At 32.7% G+C, this 22262-nt stretch overlaps 1 protein-coding gene across 1 annotated transcript in view; it reads right to left on the reverse strand.

Moving 5' to 3' along the window:
* The window catches only part of DYNC1LI2_1 (Cytoplasmic dynein 1 light intermediate chain 2), a 29894-nt gene extending 7677 nt beyond the window's left edge, over positions 1–22217 (reverse strand). Inside the window, exons 1-8 of the mRNA XM_051212166.1 lie at positions 21188–22217; positions 20957–21147; positions 20690–20920; positions 20474–20637; positions 14259–14479; positions 7447–7540; positions 6127–6262; positions 1768–1921 (exon numbers count right to left, since the gene is read on the reverse strand). Coding sequence (XP_051072319.1) covers positions 1768–1921; positions 6127–6262; positions 7447–7540; positions 14259–14393 — 519 coding nt within the window. The 5' untranslated portion in view covers positions 14394–14479; positions 20474–20637; positions 20690–20920; positions 20957–21147; positions 21188–22217. The remainder of the gene's footprint in view (positions 1–1767; positions 1922–6126; positions 6263–7446; positions 7541–14258; positions 14480–20473; positions 20638–20689; positions 20921–20956; positions 21148–21187) is intronic.
* Between the last annotated feature and the right edge of the window lie 45 nt (positions 22218–22262).

Raw genomic sequence — 22262 nt, forward strand, 5'->3', positions numbered from 1 at the left:
GATTCCATCCCGCGGTCGATAGCATTCGATCTGCACTAAGAAGGACTTGACACACATGACATTGATCACCACCCAGTGATCAATCAATTGTGACTATATATATATTCTGTGTGTCTCAGTGAACTACTTATGGTGATGGTAGTTTCCAGTATGAACTGATACCATCTAAAGAAGCATTATGAACAAAACAGCGCTGTACGTATGGTTTGTCCTAGTTAAGGCCTCATCGGCCCTGCTTTATTATTTGGTTGCGTAGATTGTTGAAATTAGTGTAATGGGAGAATGCTTTCGCTTACGGATTTATATTAGGTGTACACTACTGATGATTTGCAAATTAGAAATAAATACCTTTTTAGGAAAATAATTTAGAGCTCAGGAAACGTTTCATAAAGAATCTTTTTTTCATTTTTTTTCCATGAAAATGGTAACTTCATCGTTTATTCACGGTAGCTATTCTAATATTTAAAAACGTTTTCTTTATTTTACATATTTTAAAGATTTCGCCTTATTTGGGTTGGACACTCTAGTCGATTAGGCTATCCAGTGTAATGGACAAAAAATCAGTAACAATTCTTCTGAGTTGCAACTTTTCCCCATCATTGCATTCTATAGACTCATTAAGTGGTATACTCTAGTTGCAACAAGATTATCGGTAAACATAATAAATAGTAATAGGCTTCCCATAAAAAGTGGTGATTTCTTTAGTCATGACGACTTCATTTAAATGAAGATACTAATGTGAATCTAAAATAAGATCTATTTGAAAGTAATATATAGATAAATCACTTATATCAATCATTAGCTTTCACTAAGCAAACTTATTTAAAATGCTGAATACCCATTGTGCTCATGTACTACTGGGATTCAGTCCTAAGTAATTTTTGAATCTGTCTAGTTAAATCTCCAATTATTATTATGTGTACTATGTTGGTCAAATGCCAGAAGTGATATGCGTTTGGATCCATTAAGATTTCTAGGTCCTGAGTAAATCTCTTCACCGATTCCCGACAACACATACAGGCAGTAAATTGATCCGTCAAAATAAAGGCGTAGGTGCATCCATTCTTTGTCTTCCCCAAATTATAATCCTTTAAGTTCCTCATTTTTTTATGTCACTAATTCACATTTCCTGAATCGTATTTTAGATCCCTGGTCTTCTCTATTACCGCTAATACTATCTTCATAACTGAGTTATTATCTAGAAGAGAAAAGGTGGGACTAGGTAATCTCGTCTGAGACAGATTATCACTTGGAATGGAGTTATGAACTGTCCTTCAGGTACGACTTTGTAGTCCAGTCCTTTGTAAGAGTTCCATATAATGGTGAAAATCTTTTCTGATACACGATAGTGTCTAAAGAAGTTCCACAAAGTTTGTTTATTAGCTCTATCGAATGCCCTCTCATAATCAAGAAAGTTGATGTATTGTGATGAGTTCCATCCGACTGACTAGACAACGATGATCCTTAGTGCATCAGTTTGTTCGGTATATGATTGATCTTTGCGAAAGACAGCTTTATTAATCTCAAAGTTGAAGGTCTTCTGAATCATTCATTTTATTCAGAAATATTCTGTCGAAAAACACCTAGTATTGGAAGTAGTATGGTTTCACTGTAGTTTCCAAATTTACTAAGATCTCCCTTCATCCATTAACAACCCCAGAAGTGAGTCCTTTTTGTACAACTTATGGACATATATTCAACATATGTTATATGCAACGAGTATTATGTAATGATTTTAAAAAGTAAATGACAAGTATTACGGCATACCTGTTCATCAATGGCCATTATCTCTGGTTCTTTGTGAATTGCTTTACGTGGTACTGGTCTTGGGATAACAGTAGAAAAAGGATGCTGTGCATTGATTTTTGTTAAATTTTCACCTAGGATATTAATCTTTTTATGATTATCCCAACCTGCTGGACTGAACAATAAATATATAGATAGGAAAAAATCGTAAGGTTATTAATCGTATTTCTCATTAAAAAGAAAATTAAATTGAGTTCGCACTGCTCTACACATAAAACACATACATTCTTATGATAAATGCAACCCATTTTTATACTTTAATTGTAATATCCAAGCATTTATACGTTGTTGCTTTTGCCAAATACAAAATTTCTGGTTTGTAATTTAAAGAACATTCTATGACAGAGAGCGTTTAAAGACTTAGTTTTCATGTTTCACCTTTCTCTCTGAACTAGGTATTTATTTTGAGAGCCCAGTCATTTTTCTAATCACGTTTCACCTTGTATAAAATTTATAAATAGGTTAATTATTTTTATCCCTTTTAATGGAATTAACTGATTGTAAAACTGACAAGGTAATTTTTGATATTTCACTGTTATGCTTATACGAAAAATGTCTTTCTTTTCATTTCATATTTTTTGCGCAGAATAAATGCAAAGAATTAATTTTCCTGTATAACCATGAACATCATTTTACTCTTTTCTTCTGCTTGCATATTTTTTATTCCATAATCCCTAGCACTGAAATCCACGACACAGATTTTGTTTTATGTAGGACTTATCGTCTTTTTATATTTGGAATCTAGAGTTAATGCTCTTACTGTTCATATCAGTCCAACACTGATATAGCACCATAAACTGTTCATTGAAGATCTGAATATTGAAGTGGAACCCCTCCAAAATAATGTTCCATGCCTTGTTTTGTAATACTTTATACGTGAGACTTAACAGATAAACTTATTTTTAAAATTATCATAAGTTGCCTAATGGACACAGTAACTAAATATAAATTCTCAGATACAGGTACATCAGGCTGATGAGTCACAAACAGAACGAAACAAGCATCCCGAATTCCACTTCTAGATACATCCCATCTATTCTAGAAAAAACTTTTGAACTACTGTATATATCGAGACAATCAACTGAGACTGATCAAAATCCAAACAGAATCTAATTGTTCCCTTAAATCTCTTCTTAGCTGCTACATACTACTGGTATACGAAAATAAATAAGTCTTTAAAATACAATGTATCTGGAGAGTGTATGTGAAACTAGTAATGGATTCATTTTGACATTTTCACATGTCTGCAAGCTGTGTTTCAGTTTTAGGCGTAAACCTACCTCTTCTGATGGCTTTGTACGAGATGAACCAAAGATCTTTATAAAATGTCAGTATAAAATTCATGTTGTAGTAATTTCATGTAGATATGTATATTTATTTATTTATTTAAACACATAAACACTGATACAAGGCACCAATTATATATGCACTACACTCCATCATTCGATTTGCGTGAGAGCCAGAATACTTCCCGAGCGCCAAAAGCAGAAGGAGGATATGTGTTTATACACAACAGCCATTTTCAAAAGAATCTCTTATGTATGATATGGAATAAGTCTCACTATTCTCGTGAATTTAGTTAAACAGACCATTTTTAGAGTATTTAAACATTTAGTGCTTATGAATCAAGTGTCATTATACATTAGTGCACATTTTATACTATAAATCTCGTCCCCACTAATATACTCAAAGGTAAATACAAGAATCAACAGAAAACTAAACGACAAGACTTGAGATCTCTGTCAAAAAACGAAATCGAACCAACAACCTTACCTTTGTTCGGCTTCTAATCCCTAATTTTTATAATAACTAATTACCTCTTGACTTTGTTATTTCTATTCTTTCTCACCAGACAGCTTTATTTCATATATTTCATATCAGACCTCATATTTTATCATTGTTGCTAGATGTCTATCTGTGTAATATATTTGTAATTCATCTCTGAAAGGCTTTTGATGGACTGATAGTTTATATTTAGATAGACTGGTTTCGGTAAGCCTTCATTACTTTAGTTTAACTTTACAGTTCCCTTTACTTCAAATTGCATTTTCAATACCAGACTATTTGTCGACCTATTTTTGTGTTGCCTTAGAAGTCTGTCTAGTAACTGGTACTACATTCTTTCAATAATCAATACAAATTTGATGGAATACTAGTGTCAACAGTAAATAAGTTCCATGAATTTTGTTGACAAAGTTCCCAAAGAGTAGTAGTATGACATAACTAATATAAAGACAGTATATATATATATATATATATATATATATATATATATATATATAAGACCATGTGAAACGAATTTTATTTCCTGTATTATTTAACTACACATATTATCATAGGACTAGAGATTGATGAGAATACTTTCCTTAATGGCTTCAATTGCAAACCGAATCACTTGATTCCACATAATTTGATAGCAGACAATAGATTTGTTATGTATGAAACAAATTACAAGACTAACACTAACATATAATTCCTAAAGCAACATTTTCACTAACCGTTCACAGTTTAAGATCTTTGACATTGAGTAATTAATAATCTATTAACGTTTGAGTTTCTAATCTACGATATAAACAGCGATAAGTAGAAGAGGATACGGTAATACCGTTAATGAGCGAGCTTTACGAAATCTTTGTCAATGCATATTGCTATATAACACCGATATTGACAGCAGATTATATGATAAAAAAAATCATAGTATTTTATCTGTGCATCTGAAGAACTGGGTGACCCTTATGAAGTCATCATTTGAAGTGTATTGTACAAAAGTTTGCAACACTAGCTAGTGGAGGCAAATTAACACTAACAATTCTCAAACATGTAACTAAAGAGTCTCTTAGACTATGGACTGGACACAATAAGCAATTTCAGATCTTAAACAAACAGATATCACTTCACAACAGTGGACGTTAATCTATATTTTGCTATCTTATTATTATTAATTTTACTTGTTTAATCAGTGTTTAGATATTAGTTTTATGTTAGTTTCAGAATTCTATATTTTGCTTATTTTATTTGCTTCTTTGATTTGAGACAGTTTAAATGATATATCTTTGTAATATGTTTTTCTTATTCAGCCTATTTTGTCTATTTTCCTATTCAGATTTCTAAAGATGCATATTTATTGAATAAATCAAAGATCTAGTTTCTTGCCAAGATAAACCACTATTTACAAAATGTGAGATCATAATATTCATTAAAAACACTATCATCATTGTAAATTGTAGCTAGTTTTAAAGGGTACTTCGGAAATTATCAATCATTTATAGGTATTCTTTCATTCCTTAAAGGCCTCAGCTGGTAGTTTTTAAGACTACTTTACTGTCATATGGAAACCAAGGTGGCAGCAGTTGTAAATATAAGCACAGAATGAGGGCTAGCTTAAAATAATCGCGGAAAATTTTTAGTCTGTTCTTGGCTAATCAGTTAGACCTTTTAAAACTGAATAGTCTGTGGAAAAGAAAACAATAGCACTACTAAGGGTTAACAGATTTTACATAAATGAAAACGGTTTGGAGCCATGTCATTCAAGTCTATAACCACTGGTTATGATAATCACGCAGACCCCAATCAGGTAGCCTGCACCTAATGATATGGCTCAATCCAACAGTCCCTGACTTAGTGGACTAATATCGCGTTTTTTGTTTAGTCTGCCCTAGCTTCCTTCCAGCTTATTTCTACATTGGCCGTCCATATGGATATAGAACATCAGTCTCCTCAAACCATTATCAGAAGGCAAAAGGCCTATTATTAGTCCATAGATTTTTTCGGGATTTTTCTTGACTCTGATCGTCCAGTCTCTGAACTTCACATTCATCTTGACATTTTTATATTTCCCGCTTACGCCAATAACATTAATTTCACTACTCAGCTAGAATAAATGCTAACGTCGACTTATTCAGGCAAATCATTTCCCATCCTCAACCACCAATCAGATCGCTAGAAACTCAAACCAGTACCATATTCACATTAATGAACTTAAAACTAGAGTGATTATGTGCAATACAAATACAGAACGTATCGTAAATAACAAATCACATTGTGCACATTATGAGGATATTTTGGAACAAATTCTGAGCAATAGATTTGTAACTAATCTATGATAATTTATGTATGAAAAAAGAAACGATAACAGTTAGTAGTCTAAATGGAATTAATATAATATCATGAATCATTTAGTTAATTAGTAAATATTAAAAATATGTTTTGATTAACCAGAAAATAGCTTCTGATTTTCTTATGTTCATATATTCTCTCATTTATTACAAAAAATATCTTTTAGAAATTCACAAAGGATAAATACATTTGATAGTTACTTACATGAAAATACAATCTCCTTCTACTATATATGCACTTTGACTAAAAGGAAACCCATAAATACGATGCCGAATGTAACGATTTAGTAAATCACAGTTTTTATCTTCTTTCACTGACACATAAAATAATGCTGCTCCATCTACAAGATTTTTATAGGATAATATATGATTGTACGTTTCAAATAGCAATAGTTTGATGAAAAATAAATATTTTCGTATTGTAGTAAATGAAATTTTAAGGAAAACTCATCTTCAGCTTGTACATGCTCATTAAAGTTTACTTGTATGCCAGAGATTTTCGAGTGCATGACTCCACAAATGTTCCAAATTTGAGTATTTAACACCTCGATTCGAGTTCATTTGTAAACAACTTAATCTAAATTAAATCCTTGTTAGTCATTTCAAGAGAATGAGTTAAAAGCGATATTTTCTTATAATCAACTGGAATCTTGAGATTTTTTATACAATGTCAAAGATTTAAATTGAGTTCATTCGAGTAACACCATATAAAACGGAAATATTAGGTTCATTATCCTAAAAGCAAATAACTTTGTCAGTGGGATATAGATTAGAACGAAGAATGTTCCATGCAGGATTGTGATGGAGCATGCTGATTAACTATTCGTAACCAATCAAAGCTAACGGATACGTGTAGAAGACTCTTGAATGTTATGTAAAAATTATAAGTATACTAACGTTCTTCTTATTGCGATTCCTACTTCCATCCAACCTTGTTATTCGAAGTACAATTACATTTCTGTTCAACTGTGTTCTGATTCGAGGACTTGTTTAGTGAAGTAGTGCCCAAAAGTACTAAGCAATAAGAGTAGCTGGGTTATAATAAGAGAATTTATATCTTGAAAGGTTAGCTCTTAAGATTGATTCTATCCACATAAAAAATAACATTTAGTTTTTTACACTACTAGATTTTTCTATAAACTTAAATAGAGCAATAAAACGAGGTTTGCAAACCCTGTTTTGTTTAATCATTTCAGTTCGTTAATTTCTACTGATTTGCTAATCAGAAAAAGAATGTTTTATTGCAATTCATCTCTCAGCCATCGTCTGATTATTACAATCAAAACTAATAATAAATTGATCTTTTACTCTGTCAGTAACCAGTCCGAGATGATTGAGTTGATCAGTCACTCGACTTTGATTGCATACCGTTTCCCTAGTAATAATTAATATTACTAATGACTGTATTACTAATTCATCAAGATGTTACATAATTCAAAGTTAAAATAATCATTTCGTTTGAATACTAATAAGTGGCAAAATGTGAAACATATCAGTTGTTAAGGTAGAAAACATAACAACTCACACGAAAGACAAAATCGTCGTATATGCATTTGTATAAAATCAAAATGTTCTTCTGAATATTGATTTTCTTTGATCATTATCTTCATTAAGTCCGTCTGTTTTAGTTTCAGGATAAAATATTGTAAGGCGAGAAATTTTTTTTAATTATTACATTGAAATATAGTCCGTGTAACGTTAAATAAATGTATATTGAAATCATTATACACTATTTCATTTGCACTTGTTAAATCTCTCATTATTATATTTATAAGTATTGAATAGAGTAAAATTTCCATAGAGTACAGTTTCTAACCACTAATGATCTGTATAATGTAAGAAATTGTAAACTAATAGCTGAGTTCACTATATGCAAGTTTAATCAATAGTTAGTAGTACAGGTTAAAACGAATATTATGTTTGTAAATAATTTAACCATATATTTTGTTTTAAATACGAAATATACTACTATTCTGAAAAAACTACAATTTTTCTGTTTATCCATATGTTCATGTATTTGAGCTTTTATTATTATGATGATAACCTTAATATCCTAACTTGATCTCTTTTGATATTCATACCGTTACTTTTAACTAAGTCACTCAGTTAGCACAACACTCATTCTAGTCTAGAACTAATAAGCAATAGTATTCACAAGTTCGTTAGTGACTGTAAATTAAAATCATCTAATCTTGTACTGATTGTGTTACTTTTAGATTACTTAAATATAATGTAATCACATTAATTGATAACTGCATTACTCTTGACACAGTTGAGTTATTTATGAATACAAACTGTAAAACCTTTTTCAAATGAAATAGAAGTAGATATTCACCTTTAACTAGTGAGGAAGATTCTCTAGTTAATGTTGGTATGTAGCAAAAATATCCTTAGATTGGGACGTTTTTCGTAAGTCAGTTAATCAAATAGTTTTTATGCAAAATTTATATTTATTTATTTATTTAGTGGCTTTATTCAACATTATATTTTGGTACAATATAGAATTGTCAGCACAAGGTATTTCAATAAGTTACTTACGCAAAAAAACAGTAGCAAAGACAAAAAATGGAAAAAAGCTTAAAAGAAAAAAAACGAAAAACTGTACAACTTTTCAAATTAGAGACATGTTAAGAATGAAAGTTATTGACTAGGTTAACTCTAACAACCTGTTCGTCACAGAGTATATTTGCTAAGTAAGGTATTATAGAACTTTTATACTTTCGCTTGCGTGCATGAATTTTAATGTGTTTACATCTCGTTCTACCAGAAAATATACAAGGAGAAAGATAAGAGTGAAGGGGATGGCTAGTATCTGATAAAATAACACATGCCAGGAGTTTGCATGACTTTAGATGTCTATCCACAACCATATTAATTATGACCTCGAAAGATTCACCACACACCTTGCTAACTGCTTTCAGCACTTTCCGCAATACAGCAAAGTCTTTTCTCAAACGCCCGGGAAAGCATAATGGAGAACAGTAAAGAATAATAGGTAATAAGCAAGAATTGACAAATTGTAAGAGTAAATATCGAGTAATTCCAAGAGCATGAAATCTCTTTACTTAGTAAATCAGTAAAAAAATATGTTACTTTTTAACACAAAAATTTATTCAATTAGTTTTAGCATGTTCGTTTTTAATTATTTATCATGAACTAAAGATGATTGTCATTTGTCAAAGAATAAATTTAAGCTGATAGCTTAATTTTTTTCGATCAGTCATTAATATGTTATAATTAATGATAATTGTTTTAATATAATGATCTGTTACAAAATGGTGTGATATTAGCTAATGAACAGTTCATGCTTAATATTACTTTTGATGTTTTTGAAGCATCTTTATTTCTAGTCCCATTCATATTCAATCAGGATATCATTATTATGAAACTTTATAAGAAAGTGAAACTTGGTTCTAGATAGATATTTGTAATTGACAGTTTTTTTGTAAAGTTCAAATCACCATAAGTTATCTAACAAGTTTTAACCAAATATAAGTTCTTTTCATTTATTCAATCGGTGGAAATCTATAAATAGTTATCAGTTTTAAATATTTAATTAAGTCTTATTTTTTGTATCTTCAGATAGAATTGAAACGTTTCAGAATCAAAACTTTGACTGACAAAATATTCCGAACATAGAAATCTATGAGGCTAGGTCTATATTAATCATTCTTGACTGACTGATACGGACAGATAGTAGCTTCTGACGTGGTATTCAATTCTTAACTAAATGGACTGATGACATGTAGTATTTTAACCATTTCTAAAGCTTTTCTGACCTACGCCCATACTAGCTAGAATAATTACTCTGTTAGATTTTTGCTGACTGAGTGTATAAAACACACGTCTTGATCACCCTATATAAATGATCATTGACAGTCTAATCAGTGTCACAATATCTACCTATAACTCTCTACAGAAGACCCACATTATTTATTCAGTCATTCCACCAAAGGCTAGCAGTGTTCTTATATTAAGTATAATGAAGTATATTATTCATACTTTTAAAGCAAAACATAGTAGTCTCCTGGAATTCACTCGCTATCTGATAGGCAGTTTAAGCTGCTAGTATAATAATTTAACAAACCCAGGCGAGGCTTTGGTACTCTTTTTAAAAAAAATGATTAAAAATACATGATAAACCAAGTGGTCAATGAGTTTAACTATATTACTGCTTACGATCGTACAAATAACTGAATAAATTAAATAGTTCTTTCATAAAGAAACAATTTCAAGTTAGTGATTTACAGATCAAATGACTGATTGGTCCATCTTACAGAGAGGTATAATTAAACCATTCTGTCGTTTTACTTTAATTTATATTTTGTCAAACATTTTATCTACGTAAATAAATATCCAGTTTAAACAATCATATGATCAAGGAGCTTTACGTGCTTGTAGCAAAAAAACATCTACTTTGAGTCAAATATAACTTCTTATTCATGCAATTGTTTTCTATTGTTGACAAATGTTAACAAATTTTAATCATAGTAATATAATTCTTCCTTGTAAGACGATAATCTTATTTTCTTGATTTTACAATACTTTGTATTGGATCAATAAATTATTTAGGTAAAATGAGAACATCATCTAGTGAACCAGAATAATAGGTGATTTTCTTCGTTTTACATAATTATGTTATGACACTATGGTTTCTATTGTTCTTGGCATATTCAAAATTATAAGCAGAAAAGATCACAGTAAGATTAATTCATTAAGTTTAATGCATGCATATTCAGTACATCTTTACTAGTATTTATATTTGGTTATTACAAGTGGGATATAATATAAAGATACGTAATAGGCTACTTGAATCAGAATTTTTCTCAAGAAGTTCATTTTCTTTAAACATAAAAACGGTTATCTCAGTCTATTAAAATTAATGGCTTCTTATTTGATCAGTTAATTGTCCTCTATGCATCATCTGTAATTTAGTGAACAATTATCTCAACTTGTATTTATTAAATACAAAGCACGCTACTAAACAAATAATTTTAGTATTATCAAAACTGTACTCCTAGAAGTCTTTTCTTAAGAATGCATCAGATAATTATACAAAAGTTAATGAAATTTTAGATTGTATCCACCATTGACTCAGAAAGTTCTAAATTTATAAAATGGTCATCGTTCGACCTTTGCATCTACAGAATTACTCTGCCGGCTACATATCAAAGCTCACAACATGGTTGAAGATTACTATTCTTTATTAGGAAAACAAGTTTTCAATATATCATATACAAAGCCTTTAAACAGTCCTATATGTTCATCGCTGACTAGATTAGTGATCGATTTCTACATTCTCACGGGAACCCAACACCTATGGTGTTGATTAAGTCAAGAATGAGACAGTAACTAGTAAATAGCAGGTGATTTTGTTATACTGTGAATCAATTGAATTTTAAAACAAGCATTTGTTGATTTTAGGTCAGTAAACTAATATTACTGGACTCTCTACGAAACCTGAAGGTACTAGCTCTAATCAAATGTTGTTTCAAGAGTGTGCACTATAAAATAGTCCCAAAATAGAACAGAAGGATTGTTCAGTGCTTTGTGATTCTCATCGTATTTTTCTTTTCCGTCATTTTGTGGTTAAAACTATCTCTAGCCTATGTTTCGTTTAAAGTTAACAGATTCATAAGAGTGAGCTACATTTTTGGAAAAAATCAGAAGAGGTATAATTTCATTTTTATATACATTACATGTGTGCATGTGTGAGTAGCTTCACAACACATATGTTATCTTCAATACAACTGTAAAATTGTATTTAATAAAGTCAAGTAATATATCATAAATTTTCAACAAGATCTCCTTCACGTTGATTGGATGACTTATTCAGTATACAGTAAACCGAAGAACCTTGTATCTATTTATATTCGATAATTTTGTTGTTTGATTATATTTTCCTTGAAAAAGCTTGGACCAGATTGCCAGGCGAAACGTTGGATTTACTTAAAATTCATTCGCTGAGATTTTACAAATATATCCTTCTTTTTAAGATCTCCTTATCCGATGCTATTTTGATATTGATCGGTTACTGATAATCATTTCATTTATTTGAAGACATTTATTAGTTTATAAAAGAATACAAATGTCATTAACATAGTTGACATGTAGATATTTTAGGAGAAATCCGATTTGAATTCTGTTCACTCGATTTTTATCACTAAGTAATTAATAATTTTCGAGATAATATAGTGCAACTTATTTATTCTTATCTCCTTTTAACACTAATTAGTAAATTTATGTTTTTAGATATAAAAATAACTTCCATCACATTCAAGAAACTTAAACAAGATTAATTCACTTGGTATTGTTTTACTTAAATCTTCCCATTGATGTTTTAGGACTGAAATTGATCAATCTCTTATTGGCATATGTGCATACTGTGCGTATGTCTCGATATTGCCTTAATTTACAAGCAAACAGGACGAAACGCGCGTCCTGGATTCCACTGCTAGCCACTATCCATCTTTGCTTATAATGCTTGTAAATTAAGGCAATATCGAGGCATATGCACAGTATGCACATATGCCAATAAGAGATTGATCAATTTCAGTCCTAAAACATCAATGGGAAGATTTAAGTAAAACAATACCAAGTGAATTAAACTTCACCCCATTGCACAACCAAGTGGCTGTCAGGACTCAGTAGCTAAGTGGATAACGCGATGGCGTTTGAAGCGAACGGTACTGAGTTCGAGTCCTAGAGTGAACATCAACTCTGAGATGCAGGTACATCCAGCTGACGAGTCCCAAACAGGACGAGACGCGCGTCCTGGATTCCACTGCCAGCCACTCTCCATCTTTGCTTAAACAAGATTAGTTTACTATTCAAAGAAATATTTCGATATATAATTATTATGGATTATTACTAACCTACTAGTAAATTAACATTTCACAATATAATTTAAAATCGATTGTTTCAGACGCTTTAATGAGATGGTGAAGAAAATTTGTAACTCAGATGGATGATTTTGATGGAATTTTGTTCTTTGAGTTGGATGGTCTGTGTAGATAAATAATTATGATCTTATTAGGATTTAAAGGTATTGCATTGCTAGCTTTTTTTGAATCAAATGTTTGATAGTAGATATTTTTATGTCATTAGTCTAAACATAAATGAAATCCATAAAATCTCATTTAATCTGTACAGAATAATTGAATAATTGAATTTAATCTATAGAAATAATAATACAATTGTTTTTACATTATATTTGGTGAATGAGTCCAATTATTATGATTTTTCGAAAGAACAATGTAGAGTAAACTATAACTCTTTATTTAACACCGAAAATATTGCAAAAGTAATAGAGTAAGTCATTAGTATTGGTTGTTAGCATCTTCTCATTGATAGTGAGGACTGAGATTCATTAGTTTCTTTTTGGTACATATCCATCCTGTGTGGGTTACCATAGTATTATCATGAAGTCACAAGCATTATAAGCGGAGGTAAATGGTGGTTAGAAGTGGAATCCATGATGCTCATCCTGTTCTTTATGAGACTTGTCAGCTGGATGTACCCCATTTCACAAGCCAGTGGCTATATGGAGTCATAAACAAAACGGATAACGCAATGTCATTCAAGGCAACCGGTACTGGGTTCGATTCCTATGGTGCTCATCTACTCTGTGACGCAGGTACATCCAGCTGACGAGTTTCAAATAGGACAAAATGTTATTTCATAACGATTTCAGCTAGCGTCAAAGCGTGTGCTTACAGAATATATGTTTTGAGTGACATTTCATCTAATAGGATTACACTGTTCGTTGACCAAAACTAATAAATGTTAATTTCTAATAATGAAATCCGATAAAAGATTATTTATTCATTTATTAACTGAGTGTTACGACTACTTACCTCTGTTTTGGAGTAAAATTCTCATAAAAAATCACAAATGTAACAAGTAATCTTTAACTGAGTGACACCAGTAGAAATATTCAAGTCGAACATGAAATATGCCATGTTTATAATTATTTTATAACTTCCACTAAATCTCGACATAGCATTGTTCCTAACCCTTCATTCTAAAGTCGAATTTTTCATTTTTTAACCGTATCATTTTTGTTTGGGTTTCCGTTGTAGTTGGTCATATTGACCAACTTACGTTTCATATACAGTTAACTTCTGTTTGAGTTAATTTGAGGTAATGTTATTCCCACCAATACATACCCCTATCAAATTCTACGTCTATTAACATTTATAAACTGGATGGGTGATAGTTACAACTTTAAAGAGGCAAAAATATAAGTGCCATCGAAATGAAAACTATAAAAAGGAAATAATTCCTACTTATTTATGAGTTATTTTTGAATATGATATTTTTCATCAAATCATTTACCTTTGTTACAACAACGATTAACGGTACACCAAGATTGTTATTTAATACATTATCCTCGTACATTTCTTCAATAAACGACTCATTATCATTTAAAAATGATAACTGAGGGGTAGTTTCTTGAGATGTTGCATACATAGTGGACAGTGAAGCTAAATTTACTGGATTAATAATATCATTTGTTGACGCTTCTGGCTCAGCGTAGCCATAAAATTCTTTTGAAACTGAAATATAGACGAAACAAGTTATGCTTTAATGTTACCTAAGCATCTGCTTTCATTGTCAATAGAACCTCTCAGTGTTTTAAAATGGCCAATTGTATTTCCAAATATAATTTAGTGAAAAGTAATTCTCTAGGGTTAGTGGTAAACCGTTATTTAAATAGTCACTGAACAGACTGGCAATTGAACTCTCTAACAATTTGGTAAATCACAGAACCCTGAGCATATTGGATGTATATTTGTTCTGATCTTTTCCAGATCGAATTTACTGAGATTTCAGTTCAACAATGAAGCAGTCATACAAACCATTTAGAAATTCTTTTTCGTATTACTAAGCTTAATGTAATGAATTTCTAACAACATAAAGCTTCGGAATTTTATTTCTTGATGAAGCTGTTGAACTAGACAATAGATCGTAAAAACGTTTACTACTCTAGATTATGATTGTTGCTATAATAACCTGTGTAGATGATCATAGGAACACTATGAAATTATATCTTGGTCTCCATTTTGTGTAAATTTATTGAGGTTAGAGGTCTCTTGTATTTAGTGTATTGCGTACCAATTATATCTATGACATACGGTTACAAATTTCAGGAATCTACTTTAGCTGCTCGATGTTTAGATTACCTTCCGAACCTGAATTTTATGCTAAGAAAGGAGTCAACAGTCAATTTTCATAATAGTTTCAAAGCCATTAATATGAATTAAAATTACATATGGCTTGTGTTTGAGCAGAAGATTCTGTAAGATAACCTAGAAACTTCATGGTCATAATCTTTTGTCTTTCACATTTACTTCAAATATAAAACTCTCAGCTGTCTTCTGCAATTATCCCTAATGTTAGACTTATGAATCTTAGCCGATAAATATGATTTTCAACTAACTTAGTCAAATTATAAATAGGATAAATATCAATGACCCAGTATTCTTTCTTGTAGTTATCAAGTATTTGATCATGATCATCCAAATTATTCATAAGTGAATATTAAATAGTATCTATTAGCTTCAAACAACTGACAAGTATATGCTGACAATTTAAAAGAGTTATTCGATCTAGACAATACTATGCTACGGAAATTAACAGACTCATAACACAGAATTGTCTGCAAAAATTGATTTAATGCAACACAGTCTGTAATTAAAATAATTCCTTCTTTTACGCATTTTAAAAATGGAGAATACTGGAAAAGAATTCGAGAACGGTCTGCAAACTTTGGTTACGGAATGATGTAAAAATATATCCTAGCATTTAGGGTCTACGCGAAGATCATGTAATCATAAAGAGTATACATATCATAGATAAAATTGTCTGAATCTAGCTGATAATGCTGTTCCGTTTTCGACGAAATCTTAAAGAAACTACGTTTTTCAATTATGCTTTTATTATTCAAAGTTTTATATTGATACCATAGTCATTTTGTATCAATTTGTAGCACTTTTTTTCATGGCAAAACACCATTAGACTTTCTGAGTTACGTAATCTGATATTTGAACGAAAGTCCAAAATAAATAAATTATCTACATCATAGTTACCGGTAAGAGTAGGATACGTACCTTGAAACCGGCTGAATTTTGGAGTATATTTTCTGTAAACCTGTACAAAATGTCGATTTATATTTGGGCAAAAATTAGCTGCGATCCCTGCGACGTTTCGTGAGTCATAATCAACAAAGAGTTTTTAGAAACAAACCTAAATAATCTTAATTAATTATCTTATCTACAATTTAATACACTCATTTATAAGATAAAAAAAGATTCCATTGGATTTTCTCCATACTTCACAAGACCTCTGGACACGAAAGTTTGTTAGTCTCGAATTTCTCTGCTGATAAATCACAAATACTTTGAACAGTCTCTGTCTCCGGTTAAGCAACAATGATAGAATAAGATAAAAATATGAAATCTTCATATACGTATCCATGGTTGACTGATTCGAAGGATATTCACATATCTGACTGCAGTTACTCATTATTAAGTGTTTACAGCCATCTGATCCCGAGAAATATTTAAAATTTTAGAACTTATGAGTAATACACATAATAATATAACAGTAAATTTGTATAGGTCTCCATGCACAGGTGATGAAACTTGTGGCGCGCTATTTTAAAACGATAGTGGTATTTTTCCTCGTCGAGTAATTTTTTAGTTTTAAGTGTGTTCTAACGTGTAAAGGCTTCTTTTATGTTTATTTTGGTTGAATTTTTAGTTGCAGTAACATAAAAGTTCCAGTGTTTGTGTTATGTCTACCACTTTTAGCGGTTTAAAAGCACTTGTTCTAGATACAAGTTTTTTTCCCGCGCTTAAAGAGACTTTTGCGTTTTTCTTTCCGTGAGCTCACTCAACAATTCTAATTGCTCAGACAAAACGCCATTGTGATAGACCCACATGTTTCTTTCCGGTGGAGAAATGAATGCAGTGTGACAATCGCAATAAGTGGTATCACAACATGCGCACAAAATTCACACCGGCTGAATATAAAAGGCGTTGCAAGCCATGCTGCCCTCAAAAGTCTTGGCTGATTCTTGAGGCGATCAGGCTGCTAAACACAGCTAGAACGATCCCCTCAGATAGACAGCCATTGGCAGATAAGCAGCTGTCATACGTTAGAGAAGCAGAGAGCATCATCATGAGTCCACCTATAGGTTTGAATAAAACCACCAAGTTGGACCCCTATAAAGTAGTGGGTAACAAATACACATATGTAGCCATGGTTTCAAAGAAGAAGAGGAAGTACATTAAGAAGGAACAAATTTCAGAGAGGTCTAAAATATATAAGTTTACAACACAAACAGACCGGGAAGGAGCAAAGCCTGAACAATGCATACGATTTGATCAGGAAACGAAATAAGGTCAATAACTTGCCAGCAGTAGCATTTGAAAAATCAAGACAAAAGAATGAAACTTGCACGTCTGATGTCGAATCGGACTGCAGGGATGAAAAGAGTTTATGAAACGAAATCTCACAGCCTCTCAGAACCAATCTTGATTACGGGCCAGTAACTTTTTATAAATTAATAGAGCCTTCCAAAAAAGGTCGAAAGCTAGATTTGAACACTATATAAATCGCAATAAGTCCTTAAAAGCAAGCTACTCTCGGAAAGAGTGGCAGGAGTTAGCATTCATAAGCTCTATAGAATAGGACAAAATGTGGGTTCCAAAGGTACACATACAAGCCACCTCTTAAGAGGTACTTTGCTTCTACTGAAGAATGAGACCTGATACCGGAAATTTCGCGCAAACTTTCTGGATCCGGAATATATGTCCATGAATATCTCAGCCTGGTTGCTCGTACTGAGTGACAATCGATAGAGGTAGAAATAAATAGATAACACCTCAATGGTAAAAATGCCCTATATTTCACATTGTTAAAGTTCAGAGCGAAACGATCACCAAACCACTCGGAGTGGTACGAAAGAGTTTTTCACAACATCAAAGGTATTCTATATAAATGCTGGTAGTGGAGCTTGAAGATATGATAGAAACAGAAAACCCCGATATGATTGCCATCTCAGAAACATGGTTAACGCTAGAAGTGTATCATAATGAAGACCGGTCGCTTGGTTACTTATTTTGTATGGCTGACAGGCTAAACAGTAGGTGATGGTGTTATCCTGTACATGAAAATCATCCTAACCATACGGTCTGTAGATGCAGTGGCAGATCAATCAAAAACATGTGAACTGACGTAGTGAAATGTGGAGGACAAAACATTGTAGTAACTGTGGTATACCACAGTCCAAAATGTGTCATAGACGACTTCCTCCTAAGTCAACTTAAATTCTGGTCAAACATGTGTAAAAGCCTTATAGAAAGTAACTTTAATGCACTTTCTGCGAATTGGGGAAACTCAGAAGTAGCATCAATAAAAACATCGTTTGATTACGCAGTGCATTAAACCACAGTCGCCCTGGCTTCATTTAAGTATAATAGAGATCCCACCAGATACGACCTACAGAACTCCTCTTTTCTCTTGGACCTAATCTTCACATACGGTTATGTCGGTCAAATAATGTTTACTCTATGTACAAAGAGAATTGACCATGGGGTCATCTTATTGAAGTTAATGGCTGTTGTGGTCTTTAAGCAGTTGCGCCGCCCCGTCCTAACATATTTGGGGAAAACATGAAGGCAATCGACACCTCAGCCTCGGCTGAAAACTGGAAAAGTGAGTCAGATGCTTCGGTAGAAGAGGCATGAACTCATTCCTGGTGGTTGTACAATCAAATAGCTCAACCTTTATATCCTGCATAGTCTCACAGAAGAAGAATCACTGCCATCCATGGATAGATCAGAATATTCGATGTTTGCTAAAACAAATGACAAAACGTTGGAATTTTGCCATCAGCCTTGAAACAGTGGACACAATCGAATGCTACAAATCGGTCCAAAATAAATGTATAATTACAATCTGGGCTGTTTAGAGATAAAATGAATAGCATTTGCCCCAATCTGTAATCAAGCAGCTGAATAGACTGTTTTCGTACAAAAATGACAGAACACGAACCCATCACTGGATTTCCAACCTAATTACTGATGGGAATAGACTTCAAACAATAGTTAAAGGCCAGGACAATGCAGTGGTCATGGCAAAATATTTCGGGATAGTTTTCACTCAGGAGCCTCTAACAAACGACGAACCAGGCCAAAGTACAAAGTCACAAAACCGGCTGTTCACTGTGAACTTTAATCAAGGTGAAATAGTCAAGGCCCTCAGTGCTTTAGACACGAATAAATCAACAAGATCGAATGAAATACATCCTAAAGTATTGAAGCGAATTGTACAATATATTGGTACCCCGCGGACTACAACATTCAATACACCACTCAGCCAAGATGAGTTACCTACGGACTGGAAAAATACAATTGTCTCTATGATATATAAAACGGATCCAGAAAAACATTTATCAAACTACAGACCTGTCATCCTTACCAGTGTCCCGGTTATTATACTGGAAGTAGTAGTCAAAAAGGTCACAACAGCATTCGTGGTAACCAAAACATTGTTAAACAGTGGACAAAATAGTTTCAGGAAAAGATTATCTTTTGCATAAAACTTCAACAAGGCATTTGATATGGTGCCGAAAAACAGACTGCTCTTGAAACTCGAAATCTAGAAATTACCGAACATCTCCTAAAGTGTATCAAAAATTTATTGACAGATCGCTGACAGAAAGTAAGAATGAATTCCAAGTGCTGCTCCTAGAAATGAGTATTTAGTGGTGTACCTCAAGGCTCTATCGTAGATCCTTTACTTTTTATACTGTTTCCAAATGAACCCTTAAGTAAAGTTGAGTTCCCGCAGTTAATAAACACTGATGATGTGCAAATCTGGTGGGAAGTAACAGGAGACGTAGATGCATGTGCACTTCGGGCAGACTTGTATGTTCTGATTAGCCACGCTTAAAAACTGGCTTATGTCTGTCAACGCGACCAAGTGTTCTTATATGCACTTTGGGAATACAACGGTAAACGGTTACAGCATAAGGAAAGAGTCAGTACCCTCAGTCAGGTCTCACAAGGATCCCAGAATGATAGAGGCCAAAACAAAGGCGTTTAGAACCCTATGATCTTCAAGACAGATGTTTACTAAGTTAGACTACAAGATATTCATTATAGTGTGGTGGACCAGGCAATATACGGGGCACTAAAATAGCACACACAATCTTAGTGTGGTCTAAACTTGAAAACTGCATTCGGTTTGCAGGTCTCCTTTTGAAAGATGACTCGGATATCCTGGAAAATATACAGAGGGTAACTACCCGTACGACTCCAAAACATCGTTGTTTATCAGAAATAGAGTGGCTTAAGAAGCTAGACCTCTTTACTCTGTCCTACCACAGATTAATACATAGTCAGATTTTAATACATAGAATGCTACGAAAGGATTTTGAATTCAATATTTCGTCTTCCTTTTATTCTACCAGATTAGGACAACACTGACGACATACCAGGCAAGTACAAAAGTTAAGAACGAACCAAAAACATATAGCATACAGGTTTTCACAACGAGTCATGAATTTTCTGACTCCGTTATCCTAAAAAGTGGTGTCCGCCCCTTCAATTGACTCATTCGAAAGAAGATCAGAAACTCTCAGAAGCATGCTGTTAAAGAACTGAATAAGCTGTAGACCATCTGTCTTCAGTACAGAAATATGAATCTGAAAAAATCAGAAATCATACAAACCAATCAAATAATTGAGTTCAGCTTACTCCTTGATTTGCAAGCTTTTATCATTTCTTTTGACAGTTTTAGTTTATTAATGTGTTTATTAAGTATTTCTGCCCATTTTTCCAAAGCTTCAATTATTTTCCAAGGTTCATTTATGCTGACGACTATAATAGCCATTTGGTCGTTGAACGAGTCCTCGGTCATCACATATTTTAACAGATAGCTTTGAATAGGGTTTCCATCTATAACGGAGACGCTCAGGTTTGCGGAAACTAAGTTAAATGTTATTATGTTGTTTGCATAACTACCATCTTTAACTTCATCTTTCACCTCGATTATATCATATTCCAGACCAAATCCTTCCCGCTTGTCTTCATTGCCTTGAAGCCGACAAATCAAAGTTGATTTTCCGCACTGATCGTCACCAAATACGACAAGATTTTTGGAGTCCGACAGACCAACTTTAGCTTTGTTTGTTACTTCATCTAGAAGGCTAGACCTACAATAGTTTAAAAGTTATTTAAGTACGTTTAACTGACCAAAGACGTTTTGCCGTTTCTGTTTCTCTAATTGAAACTTTTTCACACATATTTAGTGTTGTCGACCAGGTGGCAACACGATAAATTAGTATAAATTTGTATGGTTGCAGCTAGTAACCTAGACAAGTCGTCCTTCATCATAAAAGTCAAACAATTCGTAATTTTTAACACTTAACAAAAGTACTGAACAATCCTGTCGAATCACATCTAAATACCTGTCGATCTAAAATTTTTGTTCATTGAGGTACGTTTTTAGCTAAAAATAAAATTTCTAGCAGTCGACTAAATTATTATAACAAACCCTCATCGTGTGAGTGGTAGGTTGTCGTTCAATTAAGCGTGCGTCCATATCAGTTACAATCGATACTCTGTAATCTGGGTGTTCAAGTACAATTGACGTGGTAACATTGTGTTTCATTGTATTGAGCGGTGTCTAAGCCATTTCATCCAGTTTGGTTGTTCATGAGCTCCCACAAATTTGGTCAGACAAGAGTCTCATTAAGGACATGTAATTAAGTGTTAATCTACGATGTAAACTAACCAGTGCATTGGATGTACTCGACCTGACAGTTATCGATTCCAAGTATTAGAAAACAGCAATTAATTTTCAACTCATCGTAGTTAATTTTTTTAGCGGTAAATAAATAATCGAAATCAATAGATCTGTAAGGCTTCGACTTTTGACTACGTCAGCTTTAATAGACTCACCTACATGGAGGCGCTTGGGTACACCGTGCTTCACTTCTACAGCCGCTAGCCAGCTTAGATCAATCACTTCTCGATATATCGATATCCTAACAACTGTATATTCGGCCCTCTTCGCTTCTGACTTTCGATCTCACTGGGTTAGCACGTTTAGATTATAAAAGATATTAGTAGTTAAGGTCTAGTCAAAATTCAAACACATCTTTAGGTTGGTTACTTTGAATATATCATTAACGGATATGTAAATTGTTATACGGATTTCTTAACCGAATGTCATGAGCAAACATTCGTAACGTTAAAATGATGTGATAATAGTAGTTTCCAGGATACTATTCAGCTATGAAAACACTACCCTATTGTTTAATTCATG

Source organism: Schistosoma haematobium, chromosome ZW, assembly GCF_000699445.3.
Source record: "Schistosoma haematobium chromosome ZW, whole genome shotgun sequence".
NCBI classification, from domain to species: domain Eukaryota; kingdom Metazoa; phylum Platyhelminthes; class Trematoda; order Strigeidida; family Schistosomatidae; genus Schistosoma; species Schistosoma haematobium.